The sequence below is a fragment of the Hakea prostrata genome, chromosome 9 (genome assembly GCF_041222555.1).
Source record: "Hakea prostrata isolate BN-2017 chromosome 9, UWA_Hpros_2, whole genome shotgun sequence".
Lineage (NCBI taxonomy): Eukaryota > Viridiplantae > Streptophyta > Magnoliopsida > Proteales > Proteaceae > Hakea > Hakea prostrata.
The window spans coordinates 28,695,476-28,714,445 of NC_142608.1; the positions used below are offsets into that span (position 1 = coordinate 28,695,476).

The 18,970-nt window shown below is 41.2% G+C and overlaps 1 protein-coding gene across 1 annotated transcript; it reads right to left on the reverse strand.

Moving 5' to 3' along the window:
* Positions 1 to 7,939: 7,939 nt before the first annotated feature.
* Positions 7,940 to 8,677, reverse strand: LOC149005089 (uncharacterized). Its single transcript, XM_089135790.1, has one exon. It carries the CDS (start codon positions 8,675 to 8,677, stop codon positions 7,940 to 7,942), a length of 738 nt encoding a protein of 245 aa, XP_088991916.1.
* Positions 8,678 to 18,970: the final 10,293 nt, after the last annotated feature.

Consider the following 18,970-nt stretch of genomic DNA (forward strand, 5'->3'; position numbering starts at 1 on the left):
GGCTTTCCTCGGCCATAGATGTTGCTAAGGGAAGCATCCACAGCTTAGAGCGGGAAGTTGGAAAGCTCTCGGAGAGCTGAAGGAATCTAGAGCGACGATCATCGAACTCCAAAGGCAGGCAGTTCCTTCTAAACCCGAACATATTCCCGTCAAAGTTCGAAGGGCTTGCGTCTTGAAATATTTGCATAGTAAGCCTTTTGATGATATATTGAATATTTATCATTTGCAGGCTTACCGAGAAGGCCAGAATGAAGTTTGGAAGTCGATCCTGAAGAGGAATCTGAACTTTGATACGGCTCCTTACCAGATACATTGTCATCCCGAAGTGTTTGAAGAGCTACAACTCCCCCTTCCCGGCTTGGCTGAAGATGTGGTGGATCTACCTATAGCCGATCCGGACATAATGCTCTATCTTGATGATTCTCCTCCTCTATCCCTCTTCAGGGAAGTGGTCTATGAAGAGTTTGTCCCGAACGTCAACCCGGCCAAGGATCAAGCTTCTACACCGGGTCGAAAAGCGCAAAGAGGACGAAGCCTAGAGTTTGTCGTTCCTCATGTTCTTCATTCTTCTTGCTTTTACTTGGGGGAAGCTTACGAAACTCTTTGCAATCCTTTAGGAAAAGCTAGACGAAGGGTATGGAATTGCATCGTTCCTCCCAACCTTTTGTAGATGGGAGCTTACGGAACTCTTCGCAATTGCTGAGGACGGTGGATCTTGCTTTGGTTTTTCTTCCCGACTCTCCTTCGACAAATGGAAGCTGCTTTTGTCACATCCACCCAGCCGGTACCCCATCGGGCATACCCGGATATGTGATCCACAGCCCCAAGGATCAAGTATCGAGCAACCATGCCTCCAACATACGCGATAACACAATCATGAACAATAATAATCAAGGTAAAAACATATAATAAAAGAATCATGGATAAGATAAACAAATAATCAGAGTGCGGAAATAAATGATACCAAGATATATAAATATATAATCCAAAAGGAGAGAGAGTAGGTGGAAAGTCACTCCCTCAAAGGCAATGGAAAGTAGATCATTCAGGTTAAGGTTACAAGTCCAAATTTTAAAGAGTAAATCCATGAAAGTTAATTACAAATCCAAGTCTTAAAAGAAGAAGTCAAAAATGTAACACTAAACAAATAATTCCTCTGTCACATATAGTATGTACTCATAACTATAAATATCAAAAGTCCAACACAGCTGCTCCCACACCCATGTCGGGCTAATCCTGGTGTGAAGCATAATCCTCTTCAGTACCCTCACCGTGATCTTCATAGTAGCTACTACCTCGAGGGTAGTATGACTCATCGTAGGGCACCTCGAAGGACGTGCCATCAGTCTCTTCAAAACCTGTGGAATAGTCTAACAAACAATTGCACAAAAAGGAATGAGTTCAAAAGAACTCAGCAAGGCAGTTAATCCATAATACATATGCCATTTGATACAAGTCATAACATGATGCGAAATGATATGAGACAGATGATGCAAATATGATTCTAACTCTACATATGCTAGTCTCTAGGGTAGACATGCTTTAAGTCATAGCACCATACTTCCTTGGGTAGGTCTCAAATCACTCTTCCCTCAACCATCTCGATATCTTGGGTTCTCCGGTGGGAATTGGGTCCTGCATCCCTCGGGACAACCCATGGCTGAGGTTTAGGTCACCACTCTCTCACATCACCATTTGTATAAGTATTGGTGGATGTCACGGTAAAGCCTAGCCCATTGCAAGTCATCTACTTAGTCATATCATGTCAAATCCAGATACGTCCATTCCTCGCCCCGGGCGATTCTTTCTGGTATCCTTCACACTAGAGTCACGGATATTACTCACTGGACTCATCAACCCCATTGGTCATCCACAAATAGTAGACGGGAAGCTCTCACATCCTCTCACGGATATGACTCACCGGTCTCGAGCGCTCGTGAGCCCAAGTCTAGCTATTTGTAACCCTACCAATAATGGCCCCTTTCAATTATCCGTAATATGATTTATGTCCTCTCACGGGTTGGTTACCGGTCTTGAGCACCCATCAAACCATACCACTACCACGGGTCGTTCGGTCTCAATACCCTTTCGATTCAGGTCTGATACGACAGGGACATCCTAGCCATACATCTAGAGAAGTCCTATGTATGTCATCCAATAATTCGGGAAAGCGTCGATGGACACCTTCGGAGAACATCCCATACTATTCCCTCCGATGTCCAAGGACAGAAATGTCAGTAGGACATTCCTCAATCCCAAATCATACTTATCCAATCACATTCTCAGTTCAACATATCACACATACATGATACATCGCCATATTGAAAGACATACCATAACATCGCATGATCAAGTATATAAGTAAATAACAAGAATTAAATAAACATGATATACAAGAATAAATAAACGTGTTGCTACTGTTACAAGGTAACTACAGTAGTCATATGATGTCTAAATACAATTAATAAGCTAAGCCTACTAAGTTGTCAACATCGGTGTATTAATCACATAGCCTATGTCATATGGGTATAACCGTCCTTACCTTAATTGAATCGAAAATAATAGCAAGTACCACTTAAAAGTCTCGAACTTGGTGCTTGAACCCTAGACAACATATATGCAACATTAGAGAAGGAAACAATCAAATCGGAGATCAAACGTAGCAAAACGAGCAAGTGTAGAGTTGTTGTCCTCATGTAGTCAACTGGCTGGTTGACTGACTCAGTCGACCAAGATGAACAGTAACGGGTTGAATAGTGAATTTGGCCTGAAATCGATCTTCTGGGGCTCGAATCAATCCGAAACTTGGAGGGATTGATTATAGAAATATAAGAACACTATACAATAAATATTATCATGATCCAATGGTCCAATTAGGAATACCCAAATTGAAACCTTATGTTCTATATGCTACACATCAAGAATTGAAATGGAATTTGTTGCAATGGCAAGGAATGATGGGGAATCAGCGAAGGAAGTGATAAGAACTAGATTAGAATCATAAACCAATAATAAATTAGACCTAGCATACATCTACACATCAGTTTAGATCAAAGAACAAGTTGAAATGAAAGGAATCATGGAAATGCAATGCTAGTCATTGAAATGGAACCATAGCATAGCAAGAATGGAAGGAAAACAATGGAAATGAAAGGGGAAACACATGACCAAGTGTTTGCAACGTTGCAGCACTTTATCCATGGTCTCAATAGCAAGAAGGAGTAGAGGAATGAGTAGAATAGAGGATGAGAGAGAGAAATCATACCTTGAGGAAGCAATGGAGAGGGAATGCAATGATTGAGACCAAGGATCTTCACCAACTTCAAGAAATGGCTTTGGGAAGGTCACTCCTCGTTCTCTGGAGTCCCAATGATTAGAATAGGGTTCTATTCACGAGGTCCCAATAAGTAGGCTTAAAATAATCAAGAATTTTAGAATTTTCGTATTTATTAATCTGCTGGTCGACTGGGCCAATCGACCAAGCCTGAACAGCAACTTCAGACAGGGAATTGGAAGGCCAGACTGATCCAAATTGAGTTGAGTTTTCTCCTACAAGTCAATCAACAAGTCTAGATTAGAGAAATACCTTTGGAACAAGATCCGAAGCGCATCACGCAACGAAGCTTCCCCCTTTCTAGGTGCAGTTTCTCACTGAACACTAACAATGTATCCAAGTAAGGGGCATCACTGTCAATATCCATAGGCTCTGAGTGTCACATCCACCCAGCCGGTATCCTATCTAGCATACCCGGGATGTGATCCACAGCCTGAAGATCCAGATCGAGTGGCCATGCCTCCCACATACACGATAACATAATCATGAACAATATAATCAATGTATAAAGTAAACAATAGATAGATCAATTGAATAAGAAAAGATAATAAATCAGAGTGCGGAAATATTAAGTATCAACTTCTAAATGACAAAATCACAAAGAGAAAGAGTGATCAGAAGTCACTCCTTCACAATAGCGGAAAAGTGGTTAATACATCCCGAATACAAACAATGTAATGAGTATATCCATAAGAACGAGAGAGAGAATATCCAAACGATTACAGTCATCCAAGGAAATGGGGCCTACACATAGGTTTCTTCTATCCTAATGATTTCTTCTTCAAAAGTGTGGATGAAGTAAACCCAACGTGGCCACTCCCTCGCTAAGGTGGGGCTAACCCTTGTACGCACCATAATCCTCCTCGGTATAGCAATCCTGACTCTCCGCGTTGGGTTTACTTCCCAATCCCAAGTCGTACGTAGTCAATCACAAGCTCAATCTCATCATATCATACTAAATCAACGATTCATCATATAAGCAAGACATATCATAACATGATTGATCACATATAAAATCATAAAGTACAATTGAACATGACATTCTAAATGATATATAATATTCTATTACAGATAAGAAAACATATAACAGTCATGTATAGTAAGGAATACTCATTTGAACATAACCATTAAGTTCCCATAATGTAAACATGTTGGTATAATTAACATAATTGAGTTAACGATTGTCCTTACCTTAATCAAGTTGTAAATAGATTTAATGATCACCAAGTATGGTCCCAAAATCAGTGTTGATACCCTAGATAACATACAAGTAATGTCAGAGAAGAAAGCAATTGAATCGGGGTTCAAACGGATCAATTCGGCTGAGTACAGGGGTCTTAACAGCTCTTGGTTGACTGGCTTGGTCGACTGTCAGTCGACCAAGCAGTCGACCAAGACTTGTTAACTACAGGACAGCAATGGAAACTTGATCCGAAACTACCCTTCCGGTGCTCCGATCGTCATGAAATTTGGAGGGCATGTTTATAACAGTAAGACGATACTACACACAAATTTTCATGATGATCCAACGGTTCAATCAAAAATGCCCAAATCGAAATCTTAGGTTCTATATGATACTTAACAAGAATTAAATTGGGATTGATAGAAATTGTAAAGGATGATGGGAATCAATCAAATGAGTGTTAAGAATCAAGTTAGAATCTTAATTTCATTATAGTCTAAGCTTAACATGCATCTACATGTCAGATTTGAATCAAAATTGGTTAAATTGAATAGAATCAAAGTGATGGAGTGCAATTAATCTCATTTGAATCATAACATAGCATGAGTGGGGAAGGATCAAGGAATTGAAAGGGGGAAACTCATGGTTAAGTGTTTGCAAGGTTGCAGCACTTCAGCCATGGTTTCAAGATCATCAATTGATAGAAAAAAAAGAATAGATTAGAAGAAGAGTAGAAGAAATCATACCTTGAGTTGATGATTAATGTATACACTAATGATTGGAGTCAAAGATCTTCCCAAACATCAAGGAATAGCCCAAGAGAGTGTCCAACCTCGAGCTCTAGAGTGCCAATGATTAGTTTAGGTCCTCATTCACGAGTTCCAAAAAGGTAGGGGCAAAATGGGAAGTGATTTAGTGAATTTTTGAATTCCATTACTCTTGGTCAACTGGCTGGTCGACTGTCAATCGACCAAACAGTCGACCAAGCCATGACAGCAACTTCAAGAGTGGATTCAGGAGGCTATACAGGGTCAAATCGAGCGGGGTTTTCTCCTACAAGTCAATCAACAAGTCTAGTTTCAGAAAATACCTTCAGATTGATCACGGGGTTCCAAGAAGTGCTTCAACTAATTCAATCTTCATCGATGCGCAGATTTTCACTCAACACTGACAATGGGCTCAAGTAAGGGGCATCATTGTCAATGTCCATAGGCTCTGTATCAAGCATCGAATCATCCACTAAGAGGGCCCACAGGTCTCTTCTACCACCTATTCGGGTCTTCGGACCTGCAACAATATAAAATTCGGGCCGGGTCAAGGTTAGGATAAGGCCGGATTTTACACTGAGTCATACACGAATCATCAACCAAGAGGGCCCACAAGTCTCTTCTTCCACTACTCCGGGTCTTCGGACCTACAAACCAAGGGATTCGGGTCGGGTTAGGGTTAGGATAGGGCTGGATTTCATTGCTTTGGCTTTTCTTCCCGACTCTCCTTCGAAAAATGGAAGCTTACAAAACTCTTTGCAATCACCGATGATGATACTCAGAATTTACCGTTTTGACCAATTGAAGAAACTAGTCTTGTCAACTGTTGTTTCACATGTATCCTTCAAAAGGAATACTTTTAATTTTGTAAAGGTTGACGCCTTCTAGTCACTAAAGAAATAAAGAATTATCCTTTATCCTTTATCCTTCCACTCTCTTGGTATTTGAAGGTCTTGTGTTCAGGTTTCTAACCGAAGCCTTCTTTTGTAAAATTCCTTAGAATTTTTCCTTTTAGTTGGTTGGAACTGTAGTTGTGCAAAATTTTATTCGGTCGTAACTAAAACTCTACTTAGGGATTCCTGAGAATTCCTCTAAGCTTTCGAAGGTCCCACTCGGGTTTTAAGCCGATGCCTTTACTTAGAGATTCTTGAGAATTCTTCTAAGAAGGTCCCACTCGGGTTTCAAACCGATGCCTTTACTTAGAGATTCCTGAGAATTCTTCTAAACTTTCGAAGGTCCCACTCAGGCTTCAAACCGATGCCTTTACTTAAAGATTCCTGAGAATTCTTCTAAGCTTTCGAAGGTCCCACTCGGGTTTCAAACCGATGCCTCTACCTAGAGATTCCTAAGAATCCTTCTAGGCTTTCTAAGGACTTATTCGGGCAATGCCTTGTAATTAGCATACTTAAGAATTTCCTTAAAATTTCTTTAAGCTTTCAAAGGTCTCACTCGGGTTTTAAACCGAAGCCTTTTACCTTTATAAATTCCATGGAATTTTTATAGGCATTCGAAGGTCTCATTCGGGTTTTAAACCGAAGCCTTTTGATTTAGTACCAACATTATTCAAGTACTGATATGTAGCCCCCAATCAAAAGATTTGTTGTTTGAAATTGGAAATTGCATTAAATAAGCAAAAGACTCTATATCATAAACGGAAATGTTAAATCCCTACGGATAGTATTTCTTCAAGTGCCTTGCATTCCACGACCGATCTAGTTCGTGCTCAGTAGCTATATTCTTTAACTTTACTTGAGAGTTATAGTGCGATGATATCCTCCATTGGTAGTGTTGAGTTCAGACAATTGCTCTTGTCTGAATTTCATCTAACAAGTCGAGACTGTCCAGCAATCCTTGTTCATTCACCTTTTCCTCGAACTCTCTTTCTCAAAGTGTTCCCGCCATTATCTCCATGGGTGCCAATGCTTCAAATCCATATGCCAATTTGAAGGGAGTTTCTCCAGTGGGAGTTTGAACCATGTTTTGGTACGCCCAAAGAACGTTTTGTAACTCTTCGACCATAAAGCTTTTTCAGACTCGAGTCTTTTCTTTATTCCGTCCAGCAGTGTTCGGTTCGTGACTTCCACCTGGCCATTAGTCTGTGGGTACACCACCGATGACATTAGGTGTTCGATCAGGTAAGTGTTGCAGTGTTGCAGAACTGCTCGAACTGTGGATTGTCAAATTGTGTACTGTGATCGGTAACAATGATTTTTGGGATCCCGAACCTATGAATTATAGATTCTAGTACAAAGTTTTCCACCCTTTTCTTAGTAATTGCTGCCAGAGGGTTTGCCACTCGCACTTTGTGAAATAGTCGATTGCCACAATAAGATATTCCCGTCCGCCAAATGCTTTAGTGAATTTACCCATAATGTCAATTCCCCACATTGCAAATGGGATGGGATCAAGAATTGAGTCAGGGTTTCCGCAGGCCTTTTTGATACTGTTGCATGGATTTGACAATTGTTGCAACGGCGAACATATTCCATTGCAGCCTCTTGAATTTTTGTCTAGTATAGCACGAGCCTGAGGATTTTGTGAGCCAAGGCCCGACCGCCCATGTGCGCCCCCACAGATCCCCTTGTGAACCTCTGCCAAAGAGATTCTCAATCCTTCTGGGCCCAAGCATCTAAAGAGTGGCCCTGCATAAGATCTTCAGTATAACCTTTCGTTTTGCATGGTGAATCTTGATGCTCGTATCTGAACCATCCTGGCCTCTTTTGCGTCCTCTGGCAATTTGTCATCCCGAAGGTACTCCACAATTGGGTCCATCCAACAACGCTCGGTTTTGATATAGGATACCTCATTTTCCTGATTGCTAGGGAGTGCTAACTCTTCTATATAAATCGAAGGCTCGAGCGTCTTTTCTTTGGCGTTAGCCAATCTTGAGAGTTCATCCACTATTGTATTCTCCCTCCTCGGGATCTGGCATACTTTCAAATCTTTGAATTCCTTTTGCAATGCCTGCACGATTTCTTGGTATTTCTGTAATCGGGGCTCCTTGACGCCATACTCTCCTTGCACTTGATTGACAATCAGCTGTGAGTCACTGAAGATAGTTACATCAGCTATTGCCAGGGCCTTAGCCAAACAGAGTCCAACTATCAAAGCCTCATATTCTGCTTCATTGTTGCTTGCTTCAAAGGCAAACCTCAAGGCATACCGAATGATAAAACCTGCGGAACTCTTGAGTAAGACCCCCGCTCCAGCCCCATGCTTATTGCTCGAACCGTCAACGTATACCTCCCATATGGTTGGGATACTCGGCTCAGATTCTTCTTCTATTGGAGTTATAGTTTCCATGACAAAATCTGCCAATGCTTGAGCCTTAATTGCCGTATGGGATTTGAAATTTACTTGGAATTCACCAAGTTCAACCGACCATGCCAGCATCCTTCCAAACAAATCAGGCTTATGAAGAACTTTTTTCAAAGGAAAAGTAGTTAATACCTCTATTGGATATGCCTGGAAGTATGGCCTTAGTTTCCGAGCCGCCATCATGAGCTCCAACGCCTGCTTCTTGATTTGGGAGTACCACGTTTCCGCATCAAGGAGCATATGGCTAACATAATAGATTGGCTATTGCTTTCTTTCCTTCTTCCAAACAAGAACTGCACTCCCTACCGAGCGAGACGTTGCCAAATAGACTTGTAAGGTTTCTCCTTTCCCCGGTCGGGATAAGAGAGGTGGCCTGCCGAGTGTTTCTTCAAGTTCTCGAACGCCTTTTGGCACTCGTCAGTCCATCGGGCCTCCTTGCTCCCCCTCAAATCCTTCAAAGATTTGAAGAAAGGGAGACACTTTTCTCCCGACTGTGATATAAAGCGGTTCAATGCAGCTACTCTTCCTGTTAAGCATTGCACATCCCGAACGGTCTTTGAAGGCTCCATGTTAATCAAAGCTTGTATTTTGGATGGGTTAGCCTCTATACCCCTTTGAGATACCATGAACCCCAAGAATTTTCCCAAGGATACGTCGAATGCGCATTTCTCCGGGTTCAACTTCATTTGGTATTTTCATAACACCGAAAATAACTCTCCTAGATCAGCAATATGCCCCGAACGTGCCACGCTCTTTACCAACATATCATCCACATAGCCCTCCATGTTTTTCCCGATCAGATCCTTGAAGATCTAGTTTACTGCTCTCTGATAAGTTGCTCCTGCATTCTTCAGGCCGAACGGCATGACTTTATAGTAGAAACTTTCACGATCGGTCATGAAAGCAGTGAACTTTTCATCTTCCTGATTCATGAGAATTTGGTTGTCCCCGAATAAGCATCCATGAAACTCGAGTTTCATATTCTTGTTGTGGCATCTATCAAAAGATCTATCCAAGGCAATGGATAACAGTCTTTCAGACAAGATTTTTTGAGGTTTGTGTAATCAGTGCATATCCTCCATTTCCCATTTGCCTTCTTGACCATTACCACATTGGCCAAGTAGATCGGGCATTCAATAAGCTCGATGAACCCTAAATTCTTTAACTTCTCAATCTCGCCTCGAATAGCCTCGTGCTTTTCCATTGAGAAGTTCCTTCTCCACTGGACCACTGGTTTGGCCTTCGGATCTATCCAAAGCTTGTGTTCTGGTACCTTTCGATCTATTCCTGGCATGTCCTCAGCAAACCATGCAAATACATTCTTGTTTTTCCAAAGGAAATCCTTTAGTTCTGATTTGAATTCCTCCAGCTGTTCGGATCCAATATGAGTCGTTCTTTTTTCATCATCGAGATCCAGCTGGATTCGTTCCAACTTCTCCACCGGTTCAGGCCTTTGTATCTCTTCTTCATTCCGATCGTCATGTATCTCAATCGGTAATGCCATGGCCTTCCTTCTCCTTCAGATACACCACATAGCACTGTCGGGAGATTCTTTAATCAGAAGATACCTGACCGATTCCCTTATCAGTTGGGAATTTGATCTTCATATGCTTTGTTGAGACTACCACACCTAGCTTTGTTAGGGATGGCCTATCAAGAATGATATTATAAGCCGGAAGCTCCCGAACTACCAGAAAATTCACCCGAATAGTAGTTTCCTTGGGGAAATTTCCAACTGAAAGATCCAATTGAACTGATCCTTCGGCTATGGCCGACGACCCAACAAAACCATATAAGTGTGTGGACGATGGCTCCATCAAGTCCTCGATTTTTAGTTTCTGATAAACTTCGTAGGACAAAAGATCTGCGGAAGATCCTGTATCTCAACCAGTACTCTATGCACCTCCCGCCATCCAATCTCGACCTTGATTACTATGGCATCATCATGAGGTGTACATACACCTCTTTTGTCTTCATCATCAAAGGTGATCGAACTATCATCATTCGGTCTCTTCTGTTTATGCACTTCTCCAAATCCAACGAACTTAGATTTGGCCTTCAGCTTTCTGAGGGACTTCAGTTCGGGTCCCCCAAATATAATTAGGATAGGAGATCGGCTAGCATCGATCACCTCCTTTCCCTTCTTTGATTTGGGAACCTCAACCCGTCGTTCTCGGCTTCCCGAACGGTCCCTCTTCTCGACAGCAACTCTTGGCTACGTTTGTCGCCCTTTGATGAAACTGGAGAAATGCCCCTGAGATATCAATCTTTCAATGTTGGCCTTCAAGTGCCTGCAATCATTGGTGTAATGCCCGTAATCCTTATGAATACGGCAATACTTCTCCATGTTACGCTCTTCAGATTTGGATATGACCTTTGGTGGCCATTTCAAAATATCTTGTTTTTTGATGATGTTCAGAATCTTCGATCGAGGAGTATTCAATGGTGTATACTCGCTTTGATTGGGAGAACATTGCCTCCATGCTGAACGGAGCTTTCTCGCTCGATCATGATTGGGCTGCTTAGGCCTCTGCCTTCTTTCGAGAGCCTTCTGTTCTTTGGTAGAGGTCTTCGTTTCTCCCTGATGCACATCTAGAATCTCGATCACTTCCTCCTACTTTTGACACCTTTGCACCAATTTGGCATAGGTTGTTGGCATGTCCTGAAGTAGTAACTCCAGAAGCCTCCGGTTTGTGAGTCCAGTGAACAGAGCAATTTTAGCTACTTGCTTATCCAAATTCTCGATCTCCATAGTGACCATGTTGAATCTTTTCAGGTACTCCCAAATTGACTCATTCTTCCCTTGCTTTATAGTGAATAAAGTCTCCTCCGTCTTCTTGATTTGAATTCCACTCGAGAAACGACCGATAAACTTCCGCGCCAATTCCTCAAAATCGACAATCCTTCCTGAAGGAAGATTTGAAAACCACTTCTGTGCCGCCTCAGTTAAAGAGGAACCGAACACTCTACAACGGATTTCATCAAAATTACCACGGCCATAGTCTACTGGTAATAACTGATATGGGCAATGGGGCCTCCCGAACTGTTGAACGAAGAGAAGGTTGGGAGCCGAAAATTGTGAGGAAACTCGAATCCAGCTATAGCCTCAACGAATGGGGTCTTTCTGATGACCAAATAAATGTCATCGGTCATCCTACCCCAAGAAAGCTGTCCCAACCTCTGATTGATATCAGCAAACTCTTGACCAATGTGGACCGAACGTCCACCACTGATCCGAATGTTTTCCCGTCCCGAACGCCTGGAGGTTGGTGAATGAGTCCGTACTCCTCGACCCAACCTCATTACTAACCGGGTTCGGCTCACTTGCGGTTATTCACGCCGATCGCCCCTTCTGGGTAAATCCCAGTTCTCAATTCCCTACTTCGTCCTCGAGAATCCCCCCGCAGATTCAAGCCATAATTTTGGCCTCCTGCCGGCTGCCTATCTCCTTGTGGGGAATCCCCTCACAGTGGCTGTATAAGCATCTCTGCTTCTCTCGCAGGCCTTCTAGTCTCCTGTTGGTTAGGAGCCTGAGGAGCCACCACCTATCTGACCAGCATACGAAGTGTCTGATTCATCTCCAAAAACTGGAGTTGCATTTGATCCAACTGTTGTTGGAGAGGATTTGGGGGGTTCAAGTGTTCATTACCGCCCAATCCTCCATCTTCACATACTTCACGAGCACGACTTCCTTCAGGGATATCTTCTGGAGTGTTCCCTTCTAGAAGTCGAATGCTAGACTCTCATTGAGCCGCCACAGCTGCTGCTGCTAACTTGGTAACCCTGACTTTTTAAAACGTTTCCCATAGACGGCGCCAAATGATGCATCCAAAATTTGTTCAGCCCTTAGATCACTGATGAATGACCTGCAAAACAATCGTCATTTGTGGCCCGACCGTGGGGGTCAGGAGTCCACCTTCGAAGGCTAAGTCAGTTAATGAATTGATCACCAAGACTCTGGTTAATTGTTGAGCTAAAGTATGAATACGATTTAGTTACCTTCTTCGTACGTAGGTTACGACTTATATAGTGTTTACCTTCTAATCCTGTCCGTTGAACTTGTTCGAGCCTTCTTCTGGTGACCGTCGGATCTTGACGGTTAGCCTCGTTCGTGGGGTAATGGACTTCTTCCCTTGATGACACGATCGTCTGCTTCCGCGAGTGCTGATAACCGCCACTTGGTGGGTTATCCATCCCGAGAATCCCGGACGTGGACTTGCCTCCTAAACGTGCAAGGTTTCTTTCTTAGTACGGTACCTTCAAACCTAATTCGTTTGAACCTAAAATGGTCGGATTGTTCCCGACCGGGGTCAATGGTTGAACCGAATGTGAACCCGATTTCTTCATATTTTTCCTGTATCACCACCTAAGAGTTGGGTAATGAGAGTAAGAACAAAGGGGCAATAATATCAATTTACCACACAGGGGTAAATATGCCATTTTGCATTCAAAGTTAACAGAAAAACTATAGATAATGGGTAATTTTTCAAAAAGCGAAAAATAAGCATCTTATAACATTTTGCACGCAAGTAAACTGGTCATAGTTTCGCCCCCACTTAAATAGGTTCCCAATCAAAAAACAAATTCCCAAAAAACATGTCGAGAAACCTCATTTTCAATGTCTCTAGTAAATCATCCATGAAAATGTAAATAATTAAAGGCTTAAAGTGTCTTTAATTTATCAATTGTAATAGGGAGCTCCCTATCTTATAGCCTGATAACTTTATTAAAAAAAAAAAAAGAAGAGAGAGAAACTGTTACTAGAATCCCCAAGTGAATGCTCATGAAGTTGAGGGTTCATCGTTCGATTCTAATTTGTAAAATTGCAATACTTTTCATTAACATTTGGAGGAAGAAAGAGCGACTTCTGAGCCTTTAATAAGCCTCTAATATATCCTTTTAAAAGAGTTATGATCTTTAACCATTCTTTATCCTTCAGCCCATCTAGTTTGTTAATTTTTGTTTATCCTTTGTCAATTAAAATTATTTTTTCTGCTCTAATATTTGTTACCCTAATCAAATATTAAAACTCAACTACATCAGATATTTTTATTTATTCAATTATTTTAAAATTAGATTAGATATTATCCAAAGATCCGATTAACTACATATTCGAATTCCACTCCAAATTTACACATCCCATCTACAAATTCGAATTCCGCTCCAAATTTACACATCCCAATTCGAACGTGTTTGATAATTAAACTCAATTTTGGATATTAATACTATCGTATCCAAGCTGAATTCAATCCGCTTACATCCCTAAAGCTTGAATTCAACCGCTTACATCCCACGTTTCACGTCAAGAGAAGGTATATTAAAACTTCATCTAACCGGTAGTACATCTGAAGAAGCATCGTGAGGTACGCTCTGCTAGTTAGTGTCTTTGATCGTTTTCTTAGCAGAACCCATCAATTCAGACTTGGAAGCAGATCTTCAAAATTAGAAACCGAAAACTGAACCCTATCCAGCGATTCATACCTATGGAGTAAAGAAGAAGCGGATCGAAAAGCATCAAGAACTTATATAGGGTTTTGAAGAAAGGAATTCGATATTCTCCAGCGGAGATTCATCATTAAGTCTGAACCGATTCTAGTTGGAAATCAGTTTTAGAGAATTCATCTCCAGGTTTTGAGTTGGCTCTGACGATTAGAAAGCGATCATCCAAAAATAGCTGAGCGAAGGAAAGTTAAAGAAGTTAGAAGGATCCGAGACTCTTCCTTTCGTTGGGTCTGCTGTTGCAAACCCTAGGGTTTTTGCGTCTCGTCTTCCTTCTATTTTCAAAGTTCTTGCCTTTGAAGGGTTTAGCGTTTCGCTAAACCCTTGCATGGAGTGGCTTCAATGGACCCTTTAGCGATGATATCGGAAGAGAGCTTAGCGGTGATTGGTGCTTCGACGGAGGAACTCGATCAATTGAAAAGAAGTAGCAAGAAAGTAAAGCGTGGACAACCATGCCAAGGGGATGATCCAAAAAATTCTTCTTCTCCTTGTTCGCAGGTTGACACGGATAGAGACGCATGGATTTCTCCTTCCTCTAGTTCTTATGTCGATATGGTTAGAGGCTCAAGACTCACCACTCGAATGGAAGATGACCCGAAGATGGAAGACGAAGGATATGACAAAGATGGGTTTTCCTATGAGGGGCTTTCGGATTGGGAGATGGATAGTGAGGAGATTGATGAAGAAATTCTTAATGAGGAAGAGAAATTATGCCCGACAATTGTGTTATCAAAAAAGGAAAAGGAGAGGCTACGAGCTCCTTGGCAACAATCGCTCATAATTAAATTAGTAGGGCGATCAACGGGATTCCTATTCTTATCTAAGCGTTTGCCTTCACTATGGAAACCGGTAGGCTCTCTAGACCTAATTGATATAGGGAATGAATTTTTCATTGCAAAATTTGGAGCACAGGAAGACTACAGGAAAGTGCTAACTACGCGTCCTTAGATTGTTGGCGACCATTATCTCTCCATTAGAAAGTGGGAACCTGATTTTAACCCAGTAGAAGCAGAGGTTCGAAAATTAGTGGTGTGGGTACGGTTCCCAGGAGTTTCAATTGATTACTTTGATACACACTTCTTATCTAATCTTGTAGGAAGGATAGGGAAGGTTATTAAAATTGATTCCACTACGGAGGCTGCCACACGAGGAAGGTTTGCAAGGGTCTGTGTGGAGATAGATTTGCAAAAACCGTTATTATCTAAATTCAGAAGGAAAGGAAGAGTACACCAAATCCTCTATGAATCGCTACATCTGTTGTGCTTCAAGTGTGGGAAGTTCGGTCATAATCAAGATCGATGTCCATCTACAAGAAACAAGGATATAATAGAACCTACTACTAATGAAGGAGAGGAAGCCCAAGCAGAGCTGATCAATGCTACAAGTAGAAACAATCTCCCTCCTCTTGATACTTGTGGATCATGGATGATCGCCCAAAAACCACGTTACAAAAGGAAAATGATGGGAGGAGGGGAAGTCGGTGGGAGTGATAGAAGGGTAGAGAATTTTGTGGCAGGCGGAAACTCAGCTAGAAGAGTGATATCTGGATCAAGATTCATGGCCCTTAGTACGGAGAATAACCAAGATATATTGGGAGAAAATCCTAATGTAGTTAAGGAAGTTGATGTGGTCTCATCCCAGCAACTAAATTCTTTGAATCATGACAGACATGTGAAGAATAGAAGACAAAACAATAAGGATTATAATATGGTATTGGATGGTAATCAATTTGAGAGACATGTGCCAGAAAAAGAAATTATAGAGTCTCAAACACAGCACCCCTATAGGATACCAGAAGTTTCAACGAATGCAAAACTCAGGATTGGAAATGAGGACAACAATGATCGAGTGATAAGCAATAATCCAGTGGTAGCTCCTTCAAATCAGGAAAATCAAAATCCGAGTATTCAAAATGCAACACTAACCAATTCTGCCTTAAGAGCGGAGTCAGGAAGGAAGGAAAACAAATATATTAAGGGACCATGGGAAGCCACCGGATCAGTGCCAAGAACCATGCTTGGAGGATCAGAGGATGGATGATTTATGTGAAAAAAGCAGTGGAGATATTTCCGCTATTAGGGAAGAGATGATGATAGATGGGGAGATCCCCCGAAATAATTGATTTTTAATGATAGTTTTCTGCTGGAACTGCAGAGGAGCAGGGAGTAAAGCCTTCACCTCTGCTCTTAAGCATTACAGAAGTATTTATAATATAGATTGCATAGTAATTATGGAGCCCCGAATAAGTGGTGAAAGAGCAGCAAAAGTTATACAGAAAATGAAAGGTGTTGCTAGCTATCGGAGTGATGCAATAGGTCTAGCAGGGGGAATTTGGTGCATTTTTTTAAACAGTGAATTGAAGGTGAAGTTACTTCGTGAACACCCCTAATTCCTTTTGTTCGAAATTATGGATAAACATAATATTCCTTGGATTTTTGCTGCTGTATATGCTAGCCCACGGGAAGGCAATAGACGATTTTGTTGGGAAGAATTGGCAACTGTAGCTGATCAGTTTAAACTACCATGGCTTTTAGCTGGAGATTTGAATGATGTCCTAGATGAATCAAAGGTAAAGGGAGGAGCAGCAGTTCAGATTATAAGATGTGAGAACTTCAGCAAATATATTAACAAGTGTAATCTTATTGATATGGGAGCAGTGGGTCCAAAATTCATGTGGCGTGGACCTAAATAGGAGGGTTACAAGAGAACGTATAGAAGACTCGATAGAGGTATGTGCAATGCTGATTGGAGAGTACTTTATCCTGATGCTGTAGTTCGGGTTGTGCCTAGAATTAAATCTGATCACCACCCACTAGTCATTGATTTGCAGCCTATAGTTCAAAAAAGGAAAAAAAAGTGTTTCGGTTTGAAGCTATGTGGATGACTCATAAAGACTTTCCTAAAGTAATTGCAAATGGATGGGAAAGCAATAAAGAGATTCCGGAAGCCCTTCACTTTTTACAAAATCATTTGGTTACTTGGAACTATAATAATTTTGGGAGTATTAATGTGGCAAAGAAAAGACTGCATGCTCGGCTAGGGGGTATTCAGAAACGACTAGCAGATGAATCATCTAACCCTTTCCTCAAGAAATTGGAAAAAGAACTGCGAGCTGAATTGGAAAAACTTCTTGATAAAGAGGAGATTATGTGGGCACAAAAATCTAGAAAAATGTGGATGTTACATGGGGATAGAAACACAAAATATTTTCACACTTCAACCATCATCAGAAGACGGCGGAATAAGATTGAAGAGCTAAAATCTGATGAAGGTGAATGGATTCGCGATCCAGCTGAACTACAAGCACATGTCACTGGATTTTATAAAAATCTATTTTCTGAGGAGCAATCAAATAGCCAGGTACTTCACTCTCTTCATTGCTTTCCTACATTAAATCATGATTGGTTATTGTCACTTGGGAAAATGGTTGATGAAGATGAGGTCTACAAGACAGTTAGACAGATTAGTCCATGGAAGGCACCTGGTCCTGATGGATTCCAAGCTGCCTTCTACCAAAAATCTTGGGAAGTGGTAGGGCAAGCAGTCACTAGGATGGTGAAAGATGCTTTTGAAGGAAAAATAGATGCCAAATTGAATGAAACATATCTAGCCCTCATCCCTAAAGTGGACAAACCTGAGTTAATTTCTCAATTTAGGCCAATTTCTCTGTGTAATGTGAGCATGAAAATAATTACTAAGGTTATTACTGCTAGATTAAAAGAGTATATGCCAAGCCTCATATCTCCAAATCAGGTCAGCTTCGTTCCAGGGAGACATATATAGGAAATATCATTACTGCACAAGAAATATTTCATACTATGCGCAAGAAATCCAACAAACAACTCACTATGGCCATCAAGATTGACCTTGAGAAAGCTTATGATCGGATTAGGTGGAGCTTCATACAAGAAACCCTCACACTGGCCAATCTTCCGAGTAGTTTGATTGATGTGATTATGAAGTGTATAACCACAAAGACACTGGGTGTTCTTTGGAATGGGGAAGATACAACTTTTTTCCAACCCACTAGGGGCATTCGGCAAGGAGATCCTTTGTCACCCTATATTTTTGTGATGTGTATAGAAAGGTTATCACATTGTATACAGGATGCTGTAAGTGATGGGCGATGGAAACCTATCAAAATTGGGAGGACCGGGTCATGCATTTCTCATCTAATGTTTGCAGATGATGTACTTCTTTTTGCCGAAGTCACGATTGAACAGGTAGCAACAATCAATGATTGTCTCAACAATTTTTGTATGGCTTCTGTAGCAAGGTCAAGATCTTCGAAAACCAGAATTTTCTTTTCTAGAAATGTCAGTCGCAATCAAGCTAAAGACATCACCCATGTCAGCAAGTTCACTGAAACAAAAGAAATTGGTAAATATCTAGGAACCCAAATTTGGAATGGATGGGTTAAGAAGGAAAATTACCACCATATTTTAGCTAAAGTGAAGAGTAGACTGTCGAATTGGAAGGTTAATTCACTTTCTTTGGCTGGCAGAATAATCCTTGCTAAATCAGTTATTATGGCTATTCCAATTTACTCTATGCAGTCAGGACCCTTACCAAAAGGAATACTTGAAGATGTTGAAAAATCAGTTAGAGGTTTTTTATGGGGTGATACTCAAAACAAAAGGCGATCTCATCTCATTGGGTGGGACACTATCTGCAAACCAAAAGAGATAGGTGGATTGGGCTTTAGAAATCTTGTTAAGGTGAATGAAGCTTTCCAGATGAAACTTGCTTGGGGGTTCTTAAATTATAATACTATCTGGAAATCAATTTTACAGGCAAAATATGGAAGCAGTAGAAGAAAAGAGAAATTCAAAGCTAGTCCAAGTGACTCTCCCATCTGGAAAGCAATTT